The sequence below is a fragment of the Prunus avium genome, chromosome 5 (genome assembly GCF_965620075.1).
Source record: "Prunus avium chromosome 5, drPruAviu1.hap1.1, whole genome shotgun sequence".
NCBI classification, from domain to species: Eukaryota; Viridiplantae; Streptophyta; class Magnoliopsida; order Rosales; family Rosaceae; genus Prunus; species Prunus avium.
The window spans coordinates 29,445,575-29,469,234 of NC_142288.1; the positions used below are offsets into that span (position 1 = coordinate 29,445,575).

At 38.6% G+C, this 23,660-nt stretch overlaps 5 protein-coding genes across 6 annotated transcripts; 3 read left to right on the forward strand and 2 right to left on the reverse strand.

The window, feature by feature from the left end:
- Positions 1–644: 644 nt before the first annotated feature.
- Positions 645–2,873, forward strand: NAC058 (NAC domain containing protein 58). 2 transcript variants are annotated; one of them, XM_021955181.2, is made up of 4 exons: positions 645–966; positions 1,511–1,776; positions 1,884–2,310; positions 2,422–2,873. In XM_021955181.2, the coding sequence occupies exons 1-4, from the start codon at positions 813–815 to the stop codon at positions 2,526–2,528; spliced, it is 954 nt and encodes a 317-aa protein (XP_021810873.1). In that variant the 5' UTR covers positions 645–812; the 3' UTR covers positions 2,529–2,873. The 2 variants fall into 2 exon arrangements, with proteins under 2 accessions (XP_021810873.1, XP_021810871.1); XM_021955179.2 differs by having other exon boundaries at positions 1,884–2,873.
- Positions 2,874–3,498: 625 nt separating this feature from the next.
- ESP1 (hydroxyproline-rich glycoprotein family protein) lies at positions 3,499–6,439 on the forward strand. The gene is made up of 7 exons (XM_021955178.2): positions 3,499–3,682; positions 3,804–3,881; positions 4,405–4,443; positions 4,523–5,101; positions 5,192–5,284; positions 5,766–5,933; positions 6,035–6,439. The coding sequence occupies exons 1-7, from the start codon at positions 3,590–3,592 to the stop codon at positions 6,158–6,160; spliced, it is 1,176 nt and encodes a 391-aa protein (XP_021810870.2). The 5' UTR covers positions 3,499–3,589; the 3' UTR covers positions 6,161–6,439.
- A 146-nt stretch (positions 6,440–6,585) lies between these two features.
- Positions 6,586–11,399, reverse strand: EMB1865 (CRS1 / YhbY (CRM) domain-containing protein). Its single transcript, XM_021955177.2, has 9 exons — positions 10,362–11,399; positions 9,677–10,142; positions 9,465–9,595; positions 8,900–9,244; positions 8,234–8,390; positions 7,860–8,152; positions 7,693–7,752; positions 7,388–7,471; positions 6,586–7,182 (listed from the first exon to the last, which is right to left on the reverse strand). The coding sequence occupies exons 1-9, from the start codon at positions 11,208–11,210 to the stop codon at positions 7,105–7,107; spliced, it is 2,463 nt and encodes an 820-aa protein (XP_021810869.2). The 5' UTR covers positions 11,211–11,399; the 3' UTR covers positions 6,586–7,104.
- A 223-nt stretch (positions 11,400–11,622) lies between these two features.
- On the reverse strand, positions 11,623–17,882 carry ATSYTF (C2 domain-containing protein). The gene is made up of 14 exons (XM_021955176.2): positions 17,301–17,882; positions 16,614–16,688; positions 16,410–16,517; positions 16,073–16,105; positions 15,875–15,964; positions 15,567–15,692; positions 15,085–15,228; positions 14,290–14,697; positions 13,689–13,823; positions 13,387–13,602; positions 13,020–13,292; positions 12,732–12,863; positions 12,290–12,592; positions 11,623–12,186 (listed from the first exon to the last, which is right to left on the reverse strand). The coding sequence occupies exons 1-14, from the start codon at positions 17,499–17,501 to the stop codon at positions 11,965–11,967; spliced, it is 2,466 nt and encodes an 821-aa protein (XP_021810868.1). The 5' UTR covers positions 17,502–17,882; the 3' UTR covers positions 11,623–11,964.
- A 3,709-nt stretch (positions 17,883–21,591) lies between these two features.
- On the forward strand, positions 21,592–23,289 carry LOC110754169 (VQ motif-containing protein). Its single transcript, XM_021955202.2, has one exon. The coding sequence runs from the start codon at positions 22,274–22,276 to the stop codon at positions 23,006–23,008; it is 735 nt and encodes a 244-aa protein (XP_021810894.2). The 5' UTR covers positions 21,592–22,273; the 3' UTR covers positions 23,009–23,289.
- Positions 23,290–23,660: the final 371 nt, after the last annotated feature.

A 23,660-nucleotide genomic window follows, 5' to 3' on the forward strand; every position in this document is an offset into this window, starting at 1 on the left:
AGAATATCCACAGTCACAAGAGAGATGATATCAGACGTGTGTGACACATTTCAATATAAATGAAAAGGTGGTTACTGTGGAATGTAGATTGCCATGTTCCCCATGTATTGGGATAGTATAGTATTCTAGTAGTAGCGTAGCCAAATAATTATTGAAATGGGTTCGGTGGGTAGAGATGGGTGAAGGTGGTTGGACTGGATCATAGAATTATACAAACAATTAATAATATATATCTACATATGAAATGAAATCTGCTGTGACATTAACAAAGGCAACCCTCGTGCCCAAATAATTGCCACTCATCTATTGAACAAAATTTGATTTTAAAAAGACATGTACACAATCTTCATATCCACTTTGATTGACTAATTCCTAGTCAATGCCACACCACAGGTCTATGTGGGTTTTTGGTAATAATAAAAAATCTCATAATCTTACAGACGACTATCAGAAAAAATATACATATACCCCCTCTTACTTGTTCATACACAGTTACATATAGTAGTGGTGTTTTGGTAATTTAAAATAATTAAGAAAATTTGTACTTTCCAATCACCATCTTTGTCAAAGTGTTAGCTGTAATTATCAAAATATAAAACGACTACTGGCTAATGGCTATGGCTGCTTCTTCTTGAAGATTTGAGCTATACACAATACAAGGGGCACACCATTAATACCTCATCATCTTGGTGGGTTTATTTGAAGCTGGTATCAAATATTCCTGCTAGCTACTTGCTTCTGCTGATTGCTTTCTTTTGCTTATCAAAATAATCCCACTTGGTTCAATATTTTTCTGAATCAAAATTAAGAATATGCAAGACAGTCTTCCTCCAGGGTTCAGATTCCATCCTACAGATGAAGAGCTGATCACGTACTATCTGTGCTGCAAGGTTTCTGATGTTAGCTTCACATCGAAAGCTGTAGCAGTTGTTGATCTCAACAAGTGTGAACCTTGGGACCTCCCAGGTATACATATTGCTAGTTTAATACTCATGAGTTAATTATAAGCATCATCATCTGTTATAATTGTGTTCTTCATACCAGATCATCTGCCTTAATTCCTCTATTACATCTTATTTTCATCTAATATACGCGTGTGGCTGGAAGGTCTGGGATTTCTTTCGTTCTAACTCCTTGAGGCTTTTAGTAATGATATCTTCATGATCATGATATTTCTTAGTTTTTTTTGCTGATGTGTTTGAATATGGAGTCTGGAAATGAGGAAAATTATATCTCTCTTCTTTCCTCTCTGATTTGCTTGACCAACCATACCAAATACATAGACAGAACTAACTCCCACGACATTTTTTTCTTAGTGGACTTTCCTTAGCTAGTAGGACTATTTATTGTTTTTAAAAAAACGCAATAAGATCTTTAACAGTATCTTCAAACATGGCATGAATGTTTCCTTCCGATTTTGTTGACAGCATCAATATGATATGCAAAGTGATGACATGGTGATTTTTCTTCAAATTAATAACTAACAAACTAATGATGTGGTGGTGTGCAGGCAAGGCTTCGATGGGAGAGAAAGAGTGGTACTTTTTCAACTTGAGAGACCGAAAATATCCAACTGGACTTCGAACCAACCGAGCCACAGAAGCTGGGTATTGGAAAACAACTGGGAAAGACAAGGAAATCCATCGAGCAGGTGTGCTGGTTGGGATGAAGAAAACCCTAGTTTTCTACAAGGGTAGAGCTCCCAGGGGTGAGAAAAGCAACTGGGTCATGCACGAATACAGACTAGAAAACAAACATCCTTTCAAATCCTCAAAGGTATACTGGATAAGCACAACAACATATACTCATATACTTAATTAATATTTGCTAATTAATTCTTGAGGGCTAATTATTTCTAACTTTCTCATGTAATTAATATGCAGGAAGAATGGGTGGTTTGTAGGGTGTTTCAAAAGAGCACATCACTGAAAAAGCCACAGCAAACAACAACATCCTCACAGCAGCAGCAGCAGACATCTATTGAGTCCCCATGCGATGAAACAAACTCAATCGTGAACGAATTTGGAGACATCGAGTTGCCAAACCTAAATAGCAACAACATTGCAAATTCATCTAGTGGGTTGATCAGCACCATGTCCTCAACACAGAGCTGTTACAATAATAATATTAATGATCATAGTAGTGACGTGAACATGAGTTTGAACATGAACTGGGGCGCAGCAAGAGAGGCAGCTGCAAGCGCTCTTCCGACGCTAACGTGGCCTTGGCCATCGAACTTGCTAACTCCGTCGAACCTTTCGGTGAATTCATTGCTTCTTAGGGCATTGCAACTTAGGAGTAGTAATACAGGTGCAGCTACCCTAGATCCCTCTTACTCATATAATAATAATAATATTAATATTAATATGGAGCAAGGCATGCCGCGGCCAATGTCTCAATTTGGGTCCGGCACTAGTGCAGATATGAATTCAAATTTCCAAGCTTCTTCATCGACGAGAGATATGATGGAAGCCGTGCCGCCACAGCAGCATCCGGAGCAACCATTCAACTTGGACTCCATTTGGTGAAGTTTTAGTTGGCCTGAGATCGAATGAATAACCTAAATATATAACATCTTGTAAACGAAATGCAACTATATATATATATGACTCACTCAGTACACGGATCGACTACTTATGATCTATTCATGTAGATCGATCGATGTCGAAAAATAAGGTTAACTGCCTAGTTTATGGTTTTAATTATGTTCCGGAGTAGTTAAGTTGGCCCAGCCCAATGCATGTCAGCTGGTGGGGAAAACTCCCCAAGTCATCTCTGTTGTTGTTCTGTTAAACTTGTAGCTCTTATATATTATGTATGCACTACATATAATATGTATCTCAACACATGAAAATCCTTGTTAATTAAACAGCTCAACCCTTGTTCTTTAGGGCTCTCTCTCTCTCTCTCTCTCTCTCTACATATATATATATATATATATATATATGAAAGGTTCATAATCTAGTAGTATAGAACTTGATATGGCATATTATTATTGACTAGAAAAATTTGCGATTGTTACAAATTACTCGCTTGTTCATCGAGAATTTCTAGTTGCAAGAAGAAAAATTGGAGTTAAGAGACTACATCTAAGGTCCTGTGTTTGTATCATTCTTTCTCCAATATCGGTCGTATTAAAAAAAAAAAGTTACAAACCAATAAACTCTTTGATTTTATTGATAAAAAAGAATCGAGCTCTTTAAAAAAAAAAAAAAAAAAAAAGTAATAATAATAATGAGTCATTCTATAACGCCCTCAGATAAGGCCATATATCTTAACCATTGGACCAAACTAACCAACTTGATCCAACGGTTAAGAGATGAGTCCTCATCTAAGGACCTTATAGAATTCTTCTAATAGTAATAATCCAGTCCACTTGTCAAAAGAAAAGAAGAGTCCAGCCCAAACATAATAAGTTGTCCTTAAAAGCGCCCAGGCCCATTAAAGAACAATCACCGCACCCTCTTAAAGCGCGCTCTCTTTTTCTTTTTATACTTTTTTGTTGTTGTTGTTGTGGGTTTTGACATAAGCGCGCTACACTCTCTCTCTCTCTCTCTCTCTCTCCTCTGTCTTGCAGTCTCAGCCCACAATGGCGGGAAAGCAACTCGCCGGCGACACTCTACCGGCGGATTTCGCCGGAATGTCGAAGAACCAGCTTTACACCATCATGTCTCAAATGAAGGCATTGCCTTTCCCTCTCGAATTTTTTTTCTTCAATTTTCCTTTCAAAATTTACTTGCCTTCCAAACACCTAAAGAAGACCTACGAGTAATGTTCGTGTTTGTTTTCTTTGTTAAATACAGAATCTTATAGAGCAGAACCAGCAGCAAGCCAGGCAGATCCTCATTCAGAACCCGCTTCTCACCAAAGCTCTTTTCCAGGTTACTAATTTTTTCTTTAGGGTTTTAGGTTTTTTTTTTAATCTTTCGATTTTCCCTTTATGCTTAGATATGTAAATTTGTAATGTCTTACTTTTTCTTTCATTCATATGGTTTTGTGTAGTTAGGTTTAGTTTGTGTCAATTTTGATTCGTTTTTCCTTATTGCCTTCGTTGAGAAAATTTTGTGTGATTAGGATTCAAATGATATGAAGAGCTCTGTTTCGAAGTTCCTTACAGCAATTGTTTCCTTGCTAAGTGCTAAGTTAGTGTATGATTTACGTTTCTGCTAAGTGCTGAACTTTTACCAAACGGCCTGTCTGAAAAATTTTACTGTTCATGTCAAGGGACTTACATCCATCACTTCAGGACTTTGAGTTTGTCTCATGATGTTTGAGAGTTCATTGCTTAGTGGTCTCTAATCGGTTTCTTAATTTAAGTAGCTTTTGTCTGCGAACTATCCCTTTTACCTTCAGCTGCTTGTATTAATGCTGACAGTATTTCTGCAATTTGTATTCTTTCACCAGGCACAGATTATGCTTGGAATGGTGCGCCCACCTCAAGTGGTATGCTTTTGTCTTTGGAAGCCTTATCTTTTTTCTGTTTTTGTGTTTCTATTATATGCTAAACATAGGTTGCCTGTAGATTCCCAGCATTCAGCCATCAGCATCACAGCATTCTCAGCAGTCTGCACAACCAACTCAGCAATCAAACATTCAGTCTGCTTCCGTGTCGCCTGGTCAAGTTGGTTTGCAGGACCAAACAGGGCCATCTCAGATCCAAGCTCCTCCGAGAAAGCAATATCAAAACCAATCTGCAATGCCTAGCTCATCAGCTGCTGTTTCATCAATAAATCTTCAGTCTCAGCCTATGCCTTCACACCCTTTGCAGACGCCACAGCAGCCTAAGGGACATATGAGTCATCAAATGACCACGACATCGCTTCCACAGTCCTCTCAACTTCCAAATATACCCTCACATCCTCTTCATTCTTCTTCACAGCCACCTTCGCTTCATCAAACCCAAATGCCTACTGCTTCCGGCCAGTTGCAACAGTCATTACAGACATCAGGAGTTCTGCATATGCCAATGCAACCACCATTGCCGCCACAACCAAGACCACCTTCAATGCCTAACTTCCATCACCAGTATCCGCCACAAATGGGGCCAAACATGGGTTACCAACATGCTAATTCTCAACATCTTCCACAATCCATGTTTCATGTAAGATGAAGTTTATAGTTCACCAGTCATTATCAAATGTATCACATACGATGGGATTGGGCTAATTCTCTTTTTCACTGATCTGCTCAGTCAGGTACAAAACCCCCTGCTAGTGCTGGGCCATCATTTCCCCAAGGACAGCCACCACTTCCAAGTCAACCACCACCTCAATCTTTGTATCAGGTAAATGTGTTTGGTTTATGTTTTTTCTTTCAATTAAAAAAATTGTATCTGCATAAACCTTGCAACTGTGTTCTTGATGTTTATATCATTAAAGAATAATGTTTGGTCTAGTGAATGGGTTACATTCAATAATAGGAATGAAATACCATTTGCACCAAAAGATAGGCGAAGTTGGGCATGTTGTTAAGAGTCTTGTATCTAACAGTCATGTATTGAAGAAAAAAAGGGTCGTCATTATTTTTATGGTTGGAGTTGCTTGGTTATAGGAAATGTTTCAAAAGTTGCCAGAATAAAATTTTAGTTTGTGGGCATGGTCTTACTTCATTTTTCCACTTCGAGCTTTCATTGAGAGTCGTTTTTGTGTTTGGAATGTCAGTTTCTGGTGAGTTGGGGTTCGCCTTTAATGCTCTTCTAATTGGGGTTTCATGCCAGGTTTGGTGGATAATAATAATTGAGCTCGCCTGATGGTTTTATATTTCAGGGTGGAGGTATGCATTTAGGTTCAGAGTTCAACAATCAAGCTGGATCTTCCATGCAAGTGGATAGAGGATCATGGATGTCTGGCCCCCCGGAGAGTTCAAGTTCAGGACCACCACAGTTGGTTCCTGGTCAAATGGGCCCTGGAAGCCAGTCAACTCGCCCCCCACCTGTAACATAGCTGCAACTTCTCATATTTGACTTTGGCTGGAGCTTTTATTTATAGCTTGAGTTTTCCTGTCACGCCATCTGACTTTTGTTCTCATTGTGCAGTTGACCCCTGATATGGAGAAGGCACTGCTTCAACAGGTCATGAGCCTCACACCAGAACAAATTAACCTCCTGCCTCCAGAGCAAAGGAATCAAGTGCTACAGCTACAGCAGATATTGCGCCAATAAACTTGTGTGAATTTTTGAAAATTTTCATACGGAAGTTGGACGGACAGCTTAAACTTAATTTTTTTTTTCTCAGAGATACGATGGGCTATTTATCAATCGAAGTTATGTCACATAAATTTGTTACTTATCAATGAGTTTTTAATTGATTGTATGCGGAGGAGGTTGATGCAGAGTGTCTTGTAACATGAAGGTGTTGTAATTGTATCTTTGGCAATATGCTGCCAATTACTCGGCAAAGTTTTCTTAGAATTTAAGACTTGAATTTCCTTTTTCTACTCACCTACGGCCAATCCAGTACAAGTGTTGTTCATAGGATCTGATGGCACAATTTCACGTAACAGTGCACTAGTCATTTTGTTCTAGTTGGCAAGAGCATTGCTTTGCTGCTTTTCGTGTAATTACAATCCCAGTCCAGTCGTCGAAAGTTACAATGTAAAGAATGAATGAATGAACTACTAGATGTAACCTTCAGGTGCTAAATCTATATCCACTGTAGTATACACAGACACAGAAACGAACAAATGTTAACAAGACTAAACCAATATCACCTAAATATGAAAACAATGGGTTGACTACGATATGGGACGCCCTTCTATAAGGAAAATTGGTGTTAGTGACACATTGGATTAATGTTGTTGAGCAACAAAATACATTAGAATTGTACGTACGCTAAAAGCCAAGAACAAGTAGATGCGTGCACTCTCGAGCCTCAATTGATAACATTCTGTTTCAATGTTTACTCCATTGCTGCCAACTCCATCCTCTTCGAAGAAAAACTCCATTGCATCCATGTCACAGTCCAAGTCTCACATAAACATTCGCATTTTTAGACAGAAGCCACAACACAGCATGATTAGCATCACATGGCTAATTCTCGTAAGCATAACATATTTTGCTGTCGTCAACAATTCTTGCTCAAGATACTTTTCAAAATGCACAACTCTTTAATCTTCGTCATCCCAATCAAAGCCTTCATCATCGTCACTACCATCTGAACCCATGCGCGAAAATTCATCCTCACTCTGCAGATAAGAACCAAATATTTTACTCTCATTGATGCATAAATTCATAACAGGTTCTTAATTTTTCAACTGATCCTACGTAAATAGTTAAGGAAAACAAAAAGCTGTCCTACAGAAAAATTCGAACTCCAATCCAGGCCATCTAATCCCACAATTTGAGAAACAGGATAGTAAATAGATGACAATGCGAAACAGTATATCTCACTTGGACAAATTCAGAGGCACGATGAGTCTGGTCGGGATCTCTTGAGCTCCAGGTACTCTCATCAGCTATATCTGCAGAAACACCCTGCTCAAAATAAACAAAACTATGGTCATACACATGAGCAAACACCCATGCAAAAGCACAAAATCTACCCTCATATTGCACAAATAAATTTGCTTTAAAAAATGTCAAAGACAAAACTAAGCAACATATAGGAGCATGCACATCACTACACGGGTATATTAAAAGATTCTTTTTTCTTTCAAGAGGGGGTAAAAAAAAAGGTAATGTGACTATTCACTTACAATTTCTGAACTCATTTGTTCTATGGTCTTCTCCAATTCAGATATGTGCTGACTAAGAGCCTACATAAGATCAAGTATGAGGTGAAGGCCACATCACAAAGAGAGAAATATCAGTGGACATGTAATTCAACAGAAAAACTGGGATAGAAGAAAAGAAAAAGAGAAACCTCATGGCGTTGCATGGCCACTGAACGTTTTAACGCTTTTGCCTTAGTTAGAAGGTTCCTTGGCCTCAAGGTAATGGGTCGCTGATAATTCTTTCCACGATAGTAGATTAGAGCATATCCTTTGGGGACTCTTTCTATTGCCACAAGTATTCCACCACTCTCAAATTCCAATAACCTAGCTGTATCTTCAACAAAAGCAAGGGTCTTTTGCTTGCTTATTAATTTCACAAGTTCTCTGTGTTTCCAGTGCAGATGCATGTTTTCGACAACGCCATCAAAAACACCACGTATGCCTGGTACAATATGAGATAAAGACCATCAGTGTTTCAGCTCAAAGTTCCATCTTCACCCTAAGAAAAAAAAGGATTACTCACCAAGAGGCAAGTATGCTTTCATTCTCAAACCAACCCTGCGAAACATAACCCGTTCCTCATCAGTGACTGTTTCCTGATCATAATCAGGACCTGCAGGAAGCATTGACGATTCTATCTTGGATAGGAGTTTCTCTGCTCTTAGCTTTTTGGCTTGGGCCTGTCAATGGATTCAGAATCTCAAACTCAGATATATTTATGAATCTACTTACATATTTTAACCAACGATTAAGTTATATATCTAATGAGTGTAAATGGTATATTTTGGATATGACAACATATGTTGCAAAAAATGGCACCACCCTAGTACACTGGATCTGGATGTACACAACAGATAACGCAAAGTCTAACTCCCAAGATTCAGAAAGTCTACCATATCGGGGAATACAAAAGAGAAATTTCAAAGACGAAATCAGCATATAGTGACATATGGACAGGGTTAAGAAGATTACATATAGGCATATATGACTTAAATACATATACAAGTTACAACAAGCCTCTCCTTTTCTGAGATTAACAAGCCTTCTTAAGATTCAAAATAATTATGTGAAACTTAATTCCGGAGATACGGACAATAATGAAAGAGGCCCAAAGTCAATGGTGTACTTCAGAAGGAGTGGGGAGTGTGAGACCCTTACAAGCTAAAAGAAGGATAGAGAAAATACTTACAACACCTAGTTTATGCTCAATTCGTTTCACAAGCCTGGCATTCTTGGCTTTTGAATCTTCTTCAATCATCTTTTCACGTTCTTCAGCCGATATTTCTCTTCCCCAACGGGCTTGGGCCTCATAAAACTCAGCCAAAGTTCCTGCAAGTGCCTGTCCTTCCTCTGCACCTGAAGAAGCTGCATCTATTGCTTTGATCCGCATTTTCTCTTCAACATCTTGAACCTGTTTCGTCAATTCCTGTCTTTCAGCCAGAGCAGCAGCTACACTTGTTGGGAGAAAGTCCTTTCCACGGTAAAAGACAATGTAATATTTGTTTCTGAGCAGTAAAACGCCACCTGTTAATGTCTGCAAAATAGAAGAAATTATAAACCAGTGCCCCTTCGTCTTTATTCTACGCAGGTTCCAGAAAAAGATTGAAACCCAAAAAATAAAAAACTTTAAACCTATTTGACAAAGAAAGAAAGAGACTGAACTAAGATTTGCTAGAAAATGCAAGGGAAAAGTGCTTCACATCAATATCAAGTAATAACAAAAAGTGAAGAACAAGAGACAATGTAGGACGGACCTTCAGCTCTTCAGCCATCAATTTGTTGTTTGTATTCTGGATACCTCGTTTGACAGCAATCTTCGCCACAGAGCTTTTCTCCCAAAGTTTAATAATAGCAGATGCCAATCCTTGGTGGTTTCTATTTCTCCCTTCAAGAAGTTAAGCATGAAGTGTTATGTCAAATATTGACGTGGTAAACTAAAGAAAACTACACAGAAGGAGAATTTTACCAAGGGCAAAATGACAAGGAAGTGATTTAGCAAGTTTCCGTAAATTAGTCATCTCTGCATTAGTCAGCCGTGATCGCATCCCGGTAGGGAGAAGCCTGAAAGGTGTTTTGTAACCAGGAATTGTCTTGGGAAGTAAATCAGCATCAACAGGAAGTACTCCTGTACCCCACCACTCAACAAAACGAGGACCTAAATCATCCAATAGGCTGTTAAACTCAGCTTCCTCCTCTGTCATGTTCGGAAGATGTGCTGGGATTTTTACAGCTTTCTCAGTATTATCTGGACCTGAAGTTGCATCATTGCCACTTCTTGTTGCCGAAGTTTCAGCTGAAGAAACATCTGGGATAAATAGAGCACCTCCTTCCCTATCAACAGTTTGGGATTTAGAAGGCCCTTTGTAGTTGCTCCCACGGTACACAACCATGACACTTCCTGATCTCCATAAAACTAACCCTCCTGTTCGACGCTGACCAGCACTAGAAGCAGTCAGTTACATTAAGAAAGTAAATGAAATAAACAACAGTAATAGTAAATGGTGCCAACAACTCTACTTGTTCATTTTTGAGTTCAAGACAGGTTTCCAAGTTGTATTAAGCAAGAATTGCATCCAATACACAATGTAGACACAAATGTAAAGAATGGATCATAACACCATGTAAACCGAAAATTCAAGAACTGAACAAACCTCAACAATCTCGTGGGCTGTCTTCATATCTAATGCCAGCACCTCATGGAACTTGAGCCTCACCAGCTCCTCCTTCCTCCACGTATCATGAATCTTCTCCAGCACGGCCTGCGTGATCCCGGCCTTAGGCACACTGATCCTTTCCCTAAGCACCATGCCCATTCTCCTCAACCGCTTCAGCTCCTCGTCCTCAATTGTCAATTCTGCCAATGACGGAGCTTTCACTCTCCTCTTCCTCAATCCTTTCACCTCCTCTTCTTCACTTATTTCCTCCTCCTTCTCCCATGGCAGTGCCACCTCATCATTGCTCTTCTGCTCGGCCAATACATAATCGGGCCGGACCCACTCGCGCTGTAACAAATCGCCTAGCTTCTCTTCTCCGCTTGCGGCCGGCTGGATTGAATCCTGACCGTCCAATCCAAGACCGTCGTCTTCTTCCTCATCGTCGGACCCTAACCCTAGGTTCCGCAACCTCAGCACGATTCTCTCAATCGCACTCTGGCCTTTGTTCTTATCAAAGTACCGAGTGGTGTTTGCTTTAACGGCTTGGTCTCGGCCGTGCGATTCGTTTACCTTTTCGTTGACTTTTTGGCGGGGTAATTCGGCCGGAGAGTTGCGAGGGGGCCACTTGTTGAGCCAAGGAGCGGAGGGGGGTTTGGATTTGTGTGAGGGTTTGGCGTTCGGGTTTCCGCTGTGTTCGGTGGCTTTGAGAGAAGAGAAGGGTTTAAGGAGGCGAAATGACGGTTTTGAGGCTGAAAAGAGGAAGTTGAGAGAGGAAGATGAGTGAGAGGTGAGTGGGAGTGAGCTCCTCAGTGGCATTTCGGAAATTTTCGCGGTTGTGAAGGCCATTGTAGTGAATATGAAGTAGATTGAGCTTATTGTCACTGCTGCTGATGGTGGTGTTCGATTTTCTCAAACATTGTCTGATTGCTCGGAACTGAGAAAATTGTGGAGAGACGGGAGGTTGAAGAAGACTGTCTCTGTAGTTACAGTTGGGGGGAAGAAAGAAGACGATAAGATATTTCTGGGAAAATTTCGGATATGTTTCTTTCTTATATATATACCTATGGAATTTGATTGGGAGGGCGCGTCTGTAATTTTATCGGTGGAGCACTCCTCGTGATTTACATTACATGGATAATTGATTTTGAGAGTTTCTTTTTCTTTCTTTTTTATCTTTTTTTTTTAAAGTAATATTAAATACATCTCACTATATATATGCGTGTTAATAATTTTCATTAAAATTCCTTGGCAGAACAAAGAAAGTAAAAAAGCTCTTTATTTCATATATATAAATATAAAAAAATTACAATTATGCAGAAAAATAAATGCTCATTTTTTTTTATTTAAAAAAAGAGCAAATAAGTGGCCAAGGCCTTGATTTGGTGCAGAAAAATTGATCAAGCATCCATGACATGACATGACCCATATACAATTATGCAGCTTTAGGGTGATGAAACTCAACTGTTTGGGCACCGTGTACATACTTATTCCCTATCTGTAAAGGTATTCATGTTAATTAACTGGAATTAATTTATATACACACACACACACAACATAAATAACCATTTTGGTTAAAAGTCAAAATTGAAAAGAGAATGGCTCAGATTCCAGAAGATCTTCTGCTAAGAGAAGGAGATGAGTTAAAAATTTCCTGGCCAAGCTCCTTGATCTTGTTAAGAAGTAGTGTTTGCTCTGTCTCAAGTTGAACCATGTACTCTTCTTGTGTATCCTCCAGGGCTTCTAACTCACTCATAGCTGTTGACAGTCCTTCAAGATTGCCATCCTCAATTAGACACTGAAACTTCATCATCATTTGTTTCATCTGACCAAACTCACAAGTGTCAGGAAAAAAAGAAAAAAAAAAACATTGGAAGTCGTTTCGTAAAAATTCTAAGAATCTAGCAATGGAAAACATGTCTTCTCACCTCACTGGAGATTTTGTGTGCTTTATTTATAGATGGTTCAGAATCTAAACTCGATCTTTTCTCCAACTCCGGGACTCTTCTTGTGACCTGAATATGGATCTCCCCCCTTTTCACACCCTGAAGGGGTATCCACTTGTCTGACATCTGGTTTGGAGGCAATCTCTGATATTCCACCACACAGTCACCTATACTTGACGTCGGTAGTAATGCATTGTGGTCTTTCACATGCAAGAGTAGGGGGCTGCCATCATCAGGGAATTCCAGGGTCTGATTCCAGTGGGGATTTAGAGTTTTGAACATAACCTGCAAGGCAAGACAGCAAGCATCTAGAAGAGACCTTTCTTTCTGTTCTTTTATTTTTCTTTTTGGGACCAATAGCAAAGTAATAAGAGATCACAAAGAACATAAAAAAGATCATCACTATGAATGTGATTGCTCAAACCTTTGTTCTTTTCTTCAAGTTCCCATATTGAACCCTCACATACGGATCACTTGTCCCTCTGAGATCAGCAGCAATAAGGTCTTTTGCTTCAATGAGAACAAGTTCAATCCAACCATTATTTGAACCCGCAGCCTGAACATGCCAAGAAGAGGAACAAAGGAACAGAACCAAATTAAACAAGACACAGTCTAGCAGAACAATCTAGCCACCAACACACTGATAATAGCAGTAACATTGATCCACACACATATGAATGAGCAAACAGACTGAAACATGATGTTCCCATACCCTTGATCCTTCAGAGCCTTCAACTCTGACTGCTTCTATTTGAAGCCTTAATTCTCCCGAATTTACTTTTTCCAGAGGGATCCAAACGTCCCTGATTGATCCCTCTACCAGTCCCTCTAAATTAACTCGTGCACTGCCGATGCTGTCGTCACCAAATGTGTCTTCATTGTAGCATTTTATCATCAGGTATTCACCGTCTCCTATCTCATCAAATTCAAACTTCTGATTCCAGACAGGACTCAAGGCATGAGCAGCACTTGTTCTTTGGAGAATCTGAAAAGAAGGTTACCGGGCATATATGGTGTTTATAATGTTAATTTTTAATTCGCACATCCAAGGAAATTATGAAGGGAAGAGAAAAATCTACCTTTCCATATTGCAATTTAACATATGGATCGCACTTTCCAGATCTGTCTTTTGAAACAAGATCTTTTCCTTCCAAAACAGTTATGTTCACTTTCCTTCCAGTTCTTGGTAGAAAATTTGATGACCCAAAAAGTGATCTTCGTGAGCTAACAAGAGAGTTATCCACGTGTGAACCATCAGAGAATTGCCATTCTTTTAGGACAAGCTTCACTGTCAACTATATGATGCATTGAGTAAAAACTTGTTAAAATTAAAGAAAAACAAGGGATATAGAAATCAGTCATAAAACTTTAAAAATGTTACCTCTCCTGAATTGAGCCCCTCAAATGGAACAACCAATTCAACTTCTTTTCCGCAGAACTCAGCATGCTTTGCTATCACACCAGAGTCAGGTCCTATTGCCCAGAATATTGTTGAATCATCCTCAACATACTTTATCTGCTCACAGGAAGAACAATTCAACTTAGTTGAAACTCAACAAGTAGTTGACTTCTGTGCAGAGAATATATACTGAGACTCTGTAAGGAAAAACACTTTTTATGCATTATTGGCTAGCTGTCATGTGTTTATTGCGTTAAATTCATGGATAAGTTTAAGTCACTTCTCGAAAATGAGGAGCATAATTAACATTTCAGCTTTTCAACCAAAACAACTCTATTGGAAATTTGGAATGGAAATTGTATCCCTTTTTTGGTAATAAATTTAACCCTAGTACAGGCTTAGGAAATACAGTACATGAACAACACTCAACAAAAGTTTTTAAGCACATTTTTCAGCTTCGCATGTCAAACTGTAACTCAAAAAGCACTTGTCAAAAACCACCAAGAAACAAAGACTACATATCATTTTACTGACCATGACTATAATTTGAAAATAATTAAATTTTGCATCTTAAGGATAGTACCTTAATTTCACAACTCGCCAGATAGTCATACTTCACATTGTTTGGCGTACACTCATATAGATGGAATCGAAGATTTCCTGTTTCTTCATGTAACACCATGTTAAATTTCGAATTCCAATTAGGGTTTGAGCCCATCCTCGCACCTGTTTTCCTAGTTAACTCTTCAAGTTCAACCTCCACAAATGTCTGCAGATCTTTATCAACAAACTGCTCTTCTGAACTTTTATCAAATTGCCTTCTGGATGGGCTTCCTCTCAAACCATTCCTAGAAAGTTTACTTGCTGAGATGACTGTCACATATATAATGCCTCCAACGGCCTTTTTCCTTAGATTTACAGCTGGCATAGTGTGACAACGTCGGCGAGGTTCAACCATCGTCTTAACTAAGGTGTCACTAAAAAGTTTAACCTGCAGAGAAAGCAATATATTATTTGTCAAATTATCAAGCTTTGCAAGAAAATGTAGCTAGATGCATGGTTTTGACCATCTAAATTTTCAATAATATAAGGTCGTATGTTTATTTACAGCAAGACTAACGTATGAACATGATACAGTTTCTTAGAGACAAAAATACCATTGTGATGGTCCCGGTGATAGAATAATGATTAGACCAAAGATTATAGAAGCAGGAGCTTTCCATGACCATTTCATGGAATGAAGCTTCGTAGATAGGGTTATCAAATTAGTACCAAAAAGTCTTGAATAATCTTTTTAAGGAGGCAAATTCTAGAGAATTAAGTCAGCTGAACTTAAGTTAATGCAGTACAAATCAACTTTCATGCTTAGGAGTCAAACCAGCCAAGAAGAAACGCCAGGAAGCTCTGTAGCAGGCAGCGATTGGCTTCCACCACTTCCAAAGGCAACTCCTATCCTCACTTCAGGAACTGACAGAAATGAGTACAAAATCGCTTTCCCATTCAAAACCGGCATCAGGAGAAGCTGCAAAAGGCAATTTAGTGGATAAATAACTACCCAAAAAAGAAAACTGAAACTGCTTCCTAAACAATCAGTGCCTTCATAAACAGTAGAATATTGTAGACTAGTAGAAATATGACATTACGTTCACAGAATTCCCTTTAAATACAGTATTACAAAATACATAACAGGAAGACTGCACCCAATGATCTGTAGTTTTCATTGAACAAGTTTACATATCAGAAATCTTGACCAAGAATAAATAATGCATGTCTGCCTGTCTATGTAACTAGTTTCATTTGATAGAATCCTTTCAAGCTGAACTGTATGAGAAAAATAGAAAAGGGGGCTACTTTACGTACATCACCCTTGATGTGGAGACTATTTATAACAATCCGTGCAGTACCCATAAATGGCTTGGCAAGCTTTGCAAGCAACAAAATGCTCATATCATTTGTATCCCAGTCAAAACCCAAACGCATGATTCTCTGTCAAAATGAGCATAGACAACGTATACAAAGATGTCAGGAATTTGGTACTGATATATCAATATCCTTGCTTCAAGAATAAATATGAACCACTCAGCAGATGTAAAACAGTATAGTTCAAGACAAAACACTACATAAGAATCATGCTCAGTAAAGTTTGATAAATAAAATAGAAACCAAACCTGATCACCTGAAGTGGACCAACGAGTCCCATGGAGGCCCAAGCTAGGCGGGGATGAACCTAATGAAAACTCCTGCAATTCAACTCTTTCCTACATGAAAAATGGTCAATCTTTAGTTACTCATCAAGTATACCATACAGTACGGATGAATTCAAAGGTTCAAATTTTTATAAACAAACAAAGGAATAGATTACGTACGATAAGCCTTGATTTTCTGTGCTTCAACCGTTTCTGCACAAAAGAAACTTACACAATTAGCTTGATCCATTGACAAAATTTGTCTCTGTGCATGTTCAATGGACAAACTGAGACGTCCTATTAAAAGCAGAAAATGGCAACGATAATGACCAAAACTTCTTTCAGCATTATAAGCATTCAGTAACTGAATTCAAATGACATTTAGGAAAATATACAATCAAGGAGTATCTGAAATTTTCTGCTCCGCAAGAACATTCAGACATTGACTAGGCATAAGTGAAAATCTTAAAAACCATATTTAGCCTGATATCAAATAAAAGGACAAGAATATTCTCACCTCAACAATGGATGAAAATCTTATTGAAATCTTTGGGTTCATATAGTTAGGCCATGTCTCAATCAGTAGCCTATTCAGCCATTCGCAGTGCTCCAGTGGAGTAATGGGCTATATAAATCAAAAGGATCACAAAGAGAAAATTCAGCTTTGATAAGCTAAAATTTCATACAAGAAAAGGGAAAAAAATGAGAACAAATACAGTACCGAGGTGTTCAGTATGACCCTCTTCCATTTCTTGTTCAAGTCTTCAACCAGTATCCGATGCTGATAATTCCCATACTGCAGATAGAATAAGTGACAGCTTATGTTACATACAAGTATGTTTCCAATAGTTATCATACTTATAAAAAGGACCATCTTCAATATAATCTCTTCAAAGTCCTAATTCATCAGTTTGGAAAAACATTACATCTCAACATGAGGAAACAACTTTATTTGGACTGAATAAGGAAACAACTTCACGCATCTTTTTAGTAAAATTGAGGTGCAAAGTATTCAGACGTGAAACGCAACAGAACAGGAACAGTTGCTAAAACAAAACAGAATCGAAAATGATGGGCACTAATCAGTAATACATGAAAATAAATCACAACCATGGATAAATTCTAAATTCCATATAATTTATGAGCCAATGGAAATCTTGAAAAGGGATGATCAGATTCCCACCTCTACAGACGAACTGCCTTGAACTTAAAATTACAAGACTCTATTAGAAAACAAAAGGAACAGAGTCACAACACCAATTGACAGAGAACTATAATACAAACAATAAAACCAGCCAGCAGAAGTAAAACACTTCAAAACTCCAGACCAAAAGTCACATTGACCTATCAATTCTTTCTTCCAGACTTACATAACCAGCAAATATAAAACAGAAGAAGCAAATTAAACCTGTATAGTCGCCCACACAGCAACGGCAAGTGGAACCCAATTGGAGAAAGAGAAGACCCATCTCTCAATACCCCAAGCAAACAAAACCAGAGGTATCAAAAACGGAAGAAAAGGCTTCTCTTCCATCACATAGTTGAAGAACTCAACAGCATCCTCGACGCTCAAGCCTCTCCCTTTTCTTCTACTCATTTGAGCAGGCATCCAGATATCTCAGACTTTACTTTCCTCTCTCTCTCTTCTCTCTCACTCTACATATATATAACAACTAGAACCTCCCAAGTCTCATCCTTTATTAAGAAAAAGCACTGAAGAGAATAAACCCACAAAGGGAAAAGAAATTCTGATCAGTTTTAGACTTGGTTTTATGAGAAAACAGACAAAGTTGAAGAATATATATTCAGTGTTTCAGATACTTTGCCAGTTGAAGAAGCTTAAACGGTGAAAGAGCTGAGAAAGAAATCTGAAGCAGTTGTCTTTGCCTTTCCATTTTTAGAGAGAGAAGAAAGAGAGGAAAAGTCAAGCCAGGGACACGGAGGAGAAAAGCCCAACTTTTATTTTTTAGTTAACAACTATGAAACGAAGCGTTGGCTAAATTGTCCGTATAACCGTAGCTTATAGAAACTTAAAAGCGCTTTTGGTCCCCGCTTATCCATGTGGGCCCCACCAAGAACCCGTCTTTTACTCCTGTGGCTCTCTGATTGGTAGGCTGGGCGGGACCCACACTAAGAAAAATAGAAGAATCTACTTCGCTTAATTGGATTATGAATCTGATGCTGGAGTGATCCAACGGTTGATAATAATCTGATAATGTGCTTATACCAATTCTTTTGATGCGCGCGTTTGGTTTGACCTGGTGGAGTGTATAGGCAGTGTACTTGTCAGAACTGGTTGGCACTTTGGGCATTGAACGATGAAGCTGGACTAACTCCACTTTACCTACAACCCAGTCTCTGCATTTATGTGGAACACCATTTGTTGTTTTCATACGTGGCAGCATTCGGCTCCAGAAGTGGGAGCAAACCACATGAGAAAAACTTCCTTATCTCCGATGCATTGTCAACCCCTTTTTATCTATTTCTTCATGTCATTTATTAAAGAATGAGATAAATAGGAAAAATGGGGCGATGCAACGAAGGCAGGGAAGTTTACATTTCTCTGAGAAGCAATAGGATTGTGTATTGCATGCGCAGATTATACTTTGGTGTAAACTCACATACCTCCAGAACGGGACAATTCAACGAAGGGGTCGAAGTATTTATTCAACCATAGGTACTTCTGGGATGCGATTTGGATCGTGTGTTACACGCGCAAATTAGCAAATTAGCGTTTGTGTAAACTCCTTGACGCCCCCTTCCCTTGACCGTACGGTCTGAACTGAAATCCATGGATCTAGATTTGGTGGGTGTGTTTGTCTCTTTGCATGGGACACCAACTATTTTAAGTTTTTACTTTTACTAGTTCCTTTTTATTTCCAACTTCTAGGACCAAAGAGCATTCGAATCTGTGTTTGTGTAACCCCATTGACCAGCACAAACCATGGTCAATCGGTCATACTTTTTTTCACATGATTATTATTCCCTCACCTTAAATAAAATGGGAAAATATTTTAAAAAAAATATTAGGGAAGTAAATTAATAATAATCAAGTGCGACTAAAAAATAATAATAAGCAAGTCAGACGAGATTGGCTGGCTATAAACCTCGGCGTCTCAGACTAATCAATTTGAGTTCAGGAATCGTGGAAAATATCTAATTTAATTTGATTCTTAAATATCGCTGTTCGGTGGTGCAAGAGACAAAGACAACTTAGCCACCTACCCCCTCCACACAAAGCAATAATTAAGTTAGTGTCAACCTTCAACTTTATTCTGCATATATACGGGCTTAATCAAATTGGTTAAAGTGGATGTGCTCCTTGTTCTGCACAGAGTTCAAATCCCTATAATTTGATTAAATTAAAATAGAATATTGCATGTATCAAAAGAAATAAAACTTAATGGGAAACAAAACATTTTAAAAAGTGAGGCATAAATTGGTTACAATTGAGAATTAATATAAAAGAATATAAAGATGGCAATTGAATAAATTGCAAACATAATATGCAAAATGGCTATATAGTAAGGTGCAACAATCAAGAATATGTGTTCCCAATCGAGAATATGCATATACCGCTTAAAAATGGCACATCATGTATTTTTTGGGAAATTTAGAACCGTCACTCGTTGAAAGTGATTATAAAGAGACATTTAAACCTACCAATGGGGTGTTAGTTGGATTGGCTCATGTTTTTATTGTGCTCTCAAGTGCTCTTGGGTTCAAGGCCCCATGATAGTGTTCCCCCTCCTCATTCTTAACTTTGGCAAAAAAAAAATTAATAGAAATAAACTATGGCTTTATTTTTTCGAACTTTATATCTTTTTTATTATTATGAGTTTGCAATTTTAATTTGGATGCCTATGTCAGAGTTTCTTCGATTTTGCATGATCATTAATAGGGGCACACTAGATTGCCTTAATTTTGATGTTAGATTGCTCCGTTATTGTGATGGCCCTTTGTAATTATTGACTTTTTTGACTGAATTATGAATGTAATCACATAATTTCTCAACCCAAAAAAAAAAACCATCCTTACCATCCTTATTATTTGTAATTTTATTTATTCTATGGGTCAAGACTAGATTAGAGAAAGTGATTGATCACTGCAACATATTCACATATACTTTACAAGGATGATACAATATTTATTAAAAATTAACTTTTTAATTAAATAACAGACACTCCAAAGACCTAGACATTTATTTTTTAAGAGTTCTCTAGAAGCACATGTCATAGACTCATAGTGACAATAATTAACAATGATTTTAACATAAAATAATGATTTGGTAATGTTTGTTGTTACAAAATCAGATATCTATCCAATTTCAGCGTGTGAACATGAGGGAGTGGGGTACGTACGGGCATCGTTTCAACTTTATATCTCTCATTCTGGTGATGGATTAATCTATTTCATTAAATTCAAATATGAGTCAAAGTAGGCACACTAAAAAGAAGAAATATAAATTTAAAAAAAAAACTACATCGTCATCATCATGAGATCATCAAGTTTACGGTTCGATCATCACTGTGGGGGATGATGAGATGAGATATTCCCCACTCATCTTTTGAATTGACTGATGTTTTATCAGCACTAGCTGTATCCTATATGAATGAAATCATCACTGTGGAGGACGATGAGATGAGATATTCCCCACTCATCTTTTAAATTGACTGATGTTTTATCAGCACTAGAAGATCATAGATAAACTTATTGAATTATTAGATTACTGTGATGATGAGATTAAATTAAGTGCGGATAAATACACGAAATCTAAATGCAAAAGCTCGAGCTCTTTCCTACGTGTCACTCTCTCAACCCGCGTGCTGTCTGTTTCGATCAAATGTGAAGAGAAAAGTATATATGTTTAAGAAAAGCTATATAGCTAATGAAAGAGGGCACAGATTATAAGTTGTTGGTGGGTGGGCCGCATATGTCTTCATCATGACATGTTCTTCGGTTTCTTCCCGGCCGGGGACCATATATATATATATAGACTCAATCAACTATGTGAAACTATGGACTACAGCTTGGCACTAGCTTCATTTCGTATATGCGTCGGTTATATTCCTTCTCCTTGTACACGTAATTAACTGAGTACTTAGGCACATGAATTAATGTGAACACCAGCAGAAATTTAATTGGCCCATCCCATTCTCATGCATGCAGCCCTCACCTCAGCCCTGTTTTCACAAAGTCTTATTGTTTAAAGCCATCGCCTTAGGCCCAATGGAATAGAGAGGATTGACTTATAATCCTGTGCTGTTTAGATAGATAGCTAGCTATTGACAGAACTGCGGTTTGGTCAAAGAATTAGCCTTAACCATTTGGACACCAAAAACTTTAATTAAGCAGTCTTTTTGTAGGAGGAGTTGTTGCCAGGAAGGAAATAGATGGCAATGTATTTTCTTCTCTTTTTCACGCATTTGCTAATTAACTAAGAAAATTGAAACCACCTTCTAATTAGCACCACAACCAATTTTAAGAGTCTCCTCTAGCTTTTGCTTTTGGACAGTCCAAGCCGCCTTCTTCTTTTTTTCCTTTTGGGTTGAAAGTCCAAGCTTTCATACAAGGGGCGTTTGGGCATATATTAATATTGGACCGGTAAGCGTATCCCATCCCACCATATCATTAAGTAGAGTGTAAAGTGAGAGATACGACTCGAATTTAGGTATAAAGAGACGGATTCACTGGTTAATTAGTCTAATCTTCGTTTCCAAGTGGGAGATGAGATTTGAATGCATGGAAAACGTGTAAATGGATGACAACATCATGCGACTCGTAAAGAGAAAGAGGCAGAGAGCTACCTAAGAAACACGAGAACATCTTGCTGCTTTGCCTTTGCGCCCAGCTTCCTAAAAGATGAACTCAAAAAAAATAAAAAAAACTCCAACTGCTCCACCGATAAGCCCTCAGATTCCAACACCTCACCTCCCAACCCATACATATCTCAACGGTCATCCCATCTGGCACACCTCAATTGGCCTAATCCCACAATGTCGGAAACCACCAGCACACACATTTTAAATCCATATATCCAAACGCACACATGGCAAAACACGAGACCCAATTCCACTCATCCAATCATAGGCACGCCCGCACTCGATTCATGATCACGATACATTTGATTCGAGTACGGAGCTTCCTTCAAAATTCTACCCTCTAAATTTGTTTCAACCAATCCCACCTAAATAGGAGCAAGGCTTCACCCTCTTGAGCACACGTACGTTTCCTTTATTTTCCAAATTCCCATGCCTATATATATTTCACCCTCATCTTATTTCTTGTACTTTTGAGAGGCCTTTGCATGCGCTTTGCTTTGCTTGCGCACAAAAAAAGTGTCCCCCCAAGTGCCAAATTCATATTTTTGATATATTTACAATGAGCCCACATGCAACCAACAAAAGGGATGTCAACGTGATCATCAACAGCAATAACAATAATAATAACGGTTTGTATCCGCCTCCCTCATTGAAGATCAACAAGGATTCCCATTTCATCAAGAAATCGCCCTCCTCCTCCTCTTCCTCCCCGTCCTCGTCCGCCTCCTCGTCCACGTCATCACTAGTGAACGCGGTGGCGGGATCTGCTGGTGCGAGGCCGCCACAGCAGCAGCAGCAGCGCCAACCGGTCATTATCTACACGCATTCGCCCAAGATCATACACACGCATCCGCGGGATTTCATGGCTTTGGTGCAGAAACTCACGGGCCTCTCGCGCTTCGACGAAGATGCACAAGTGGGGCTGCCGCCGCCGCTGCAGCAGCAGCAGCCGCCGAGGACGACCAAAGCCGAGAGGGGGGACGGTTTGATGGAGGAGGAGATGATGAGTGGTAAGGGTGCCAAGGTTGTGATGAGAAACGAGGATAACGACTCATCGTCGGTGATCACGACGGAGGAGAATTGCAGCAGCACAAATATTAATAATAATAATAATAATAATAGTAATATTAATGTAGGGGTCAGCGTAGGCGTAGGAGGAGGAGGGGATGGGCATGTTCAGATGAATTCATGCTTTGTGCCGCCCAATCCTTATATCGGAGGGATTCCGGTTTTTACCCCCAACGCCGCCGATTTCTTTAGCTCCAATCCCATCAACCACCTTTTTACAATATGATCATCATCATCCACGATCCATGATGATCCATGAGGAGGAGGCCTACGTACGTGACCAATTGAGGGAAGGATTTTCACTCTTTTTGTTAGAATTAATGTTTGATTATTGGTTTTGGTTTTTTTTATAAATATATGGGTGCCTGTCATGTCAGCTGCCAATAAAAGTTCTAATTTTCTGGGGTAGAACTTTTTTCTGTGAATGAATATTGTCAAACACACTGTTGAAATTTGAATTAGCGTTTGTTTCCTATCACTTCATAGTTACTGTTGTTTATATTTTAATCTAATTATATATAGAGCTAAGCTATACAAAACATTGGTTCCTCTCTCTTGCTTCATTCTTTCCTTTTGAATTTCTGTTTATGCAAATGAAATGGATGGATTGATTTACATTAGAGACATTTACGAAACATGCAAAGATAAATAATTTGTTAGATTATTGAACAGTTGCAGAAGCAGCTCTACGATTCATCCTTCCTTCCCAGTTGCATACTGAAACTGAAAGCCGGAGTAGAAGCAGATCCTAATTAAAATTAAGAATAAAATGAACAGAAGAGATGCAGAACAAAGGGGTAGATCATGCATGAGTTTACACACATTTGCATTTTCTGATCAGGATTCTAATTATTAACAACTTCATACAGAACAGCAGG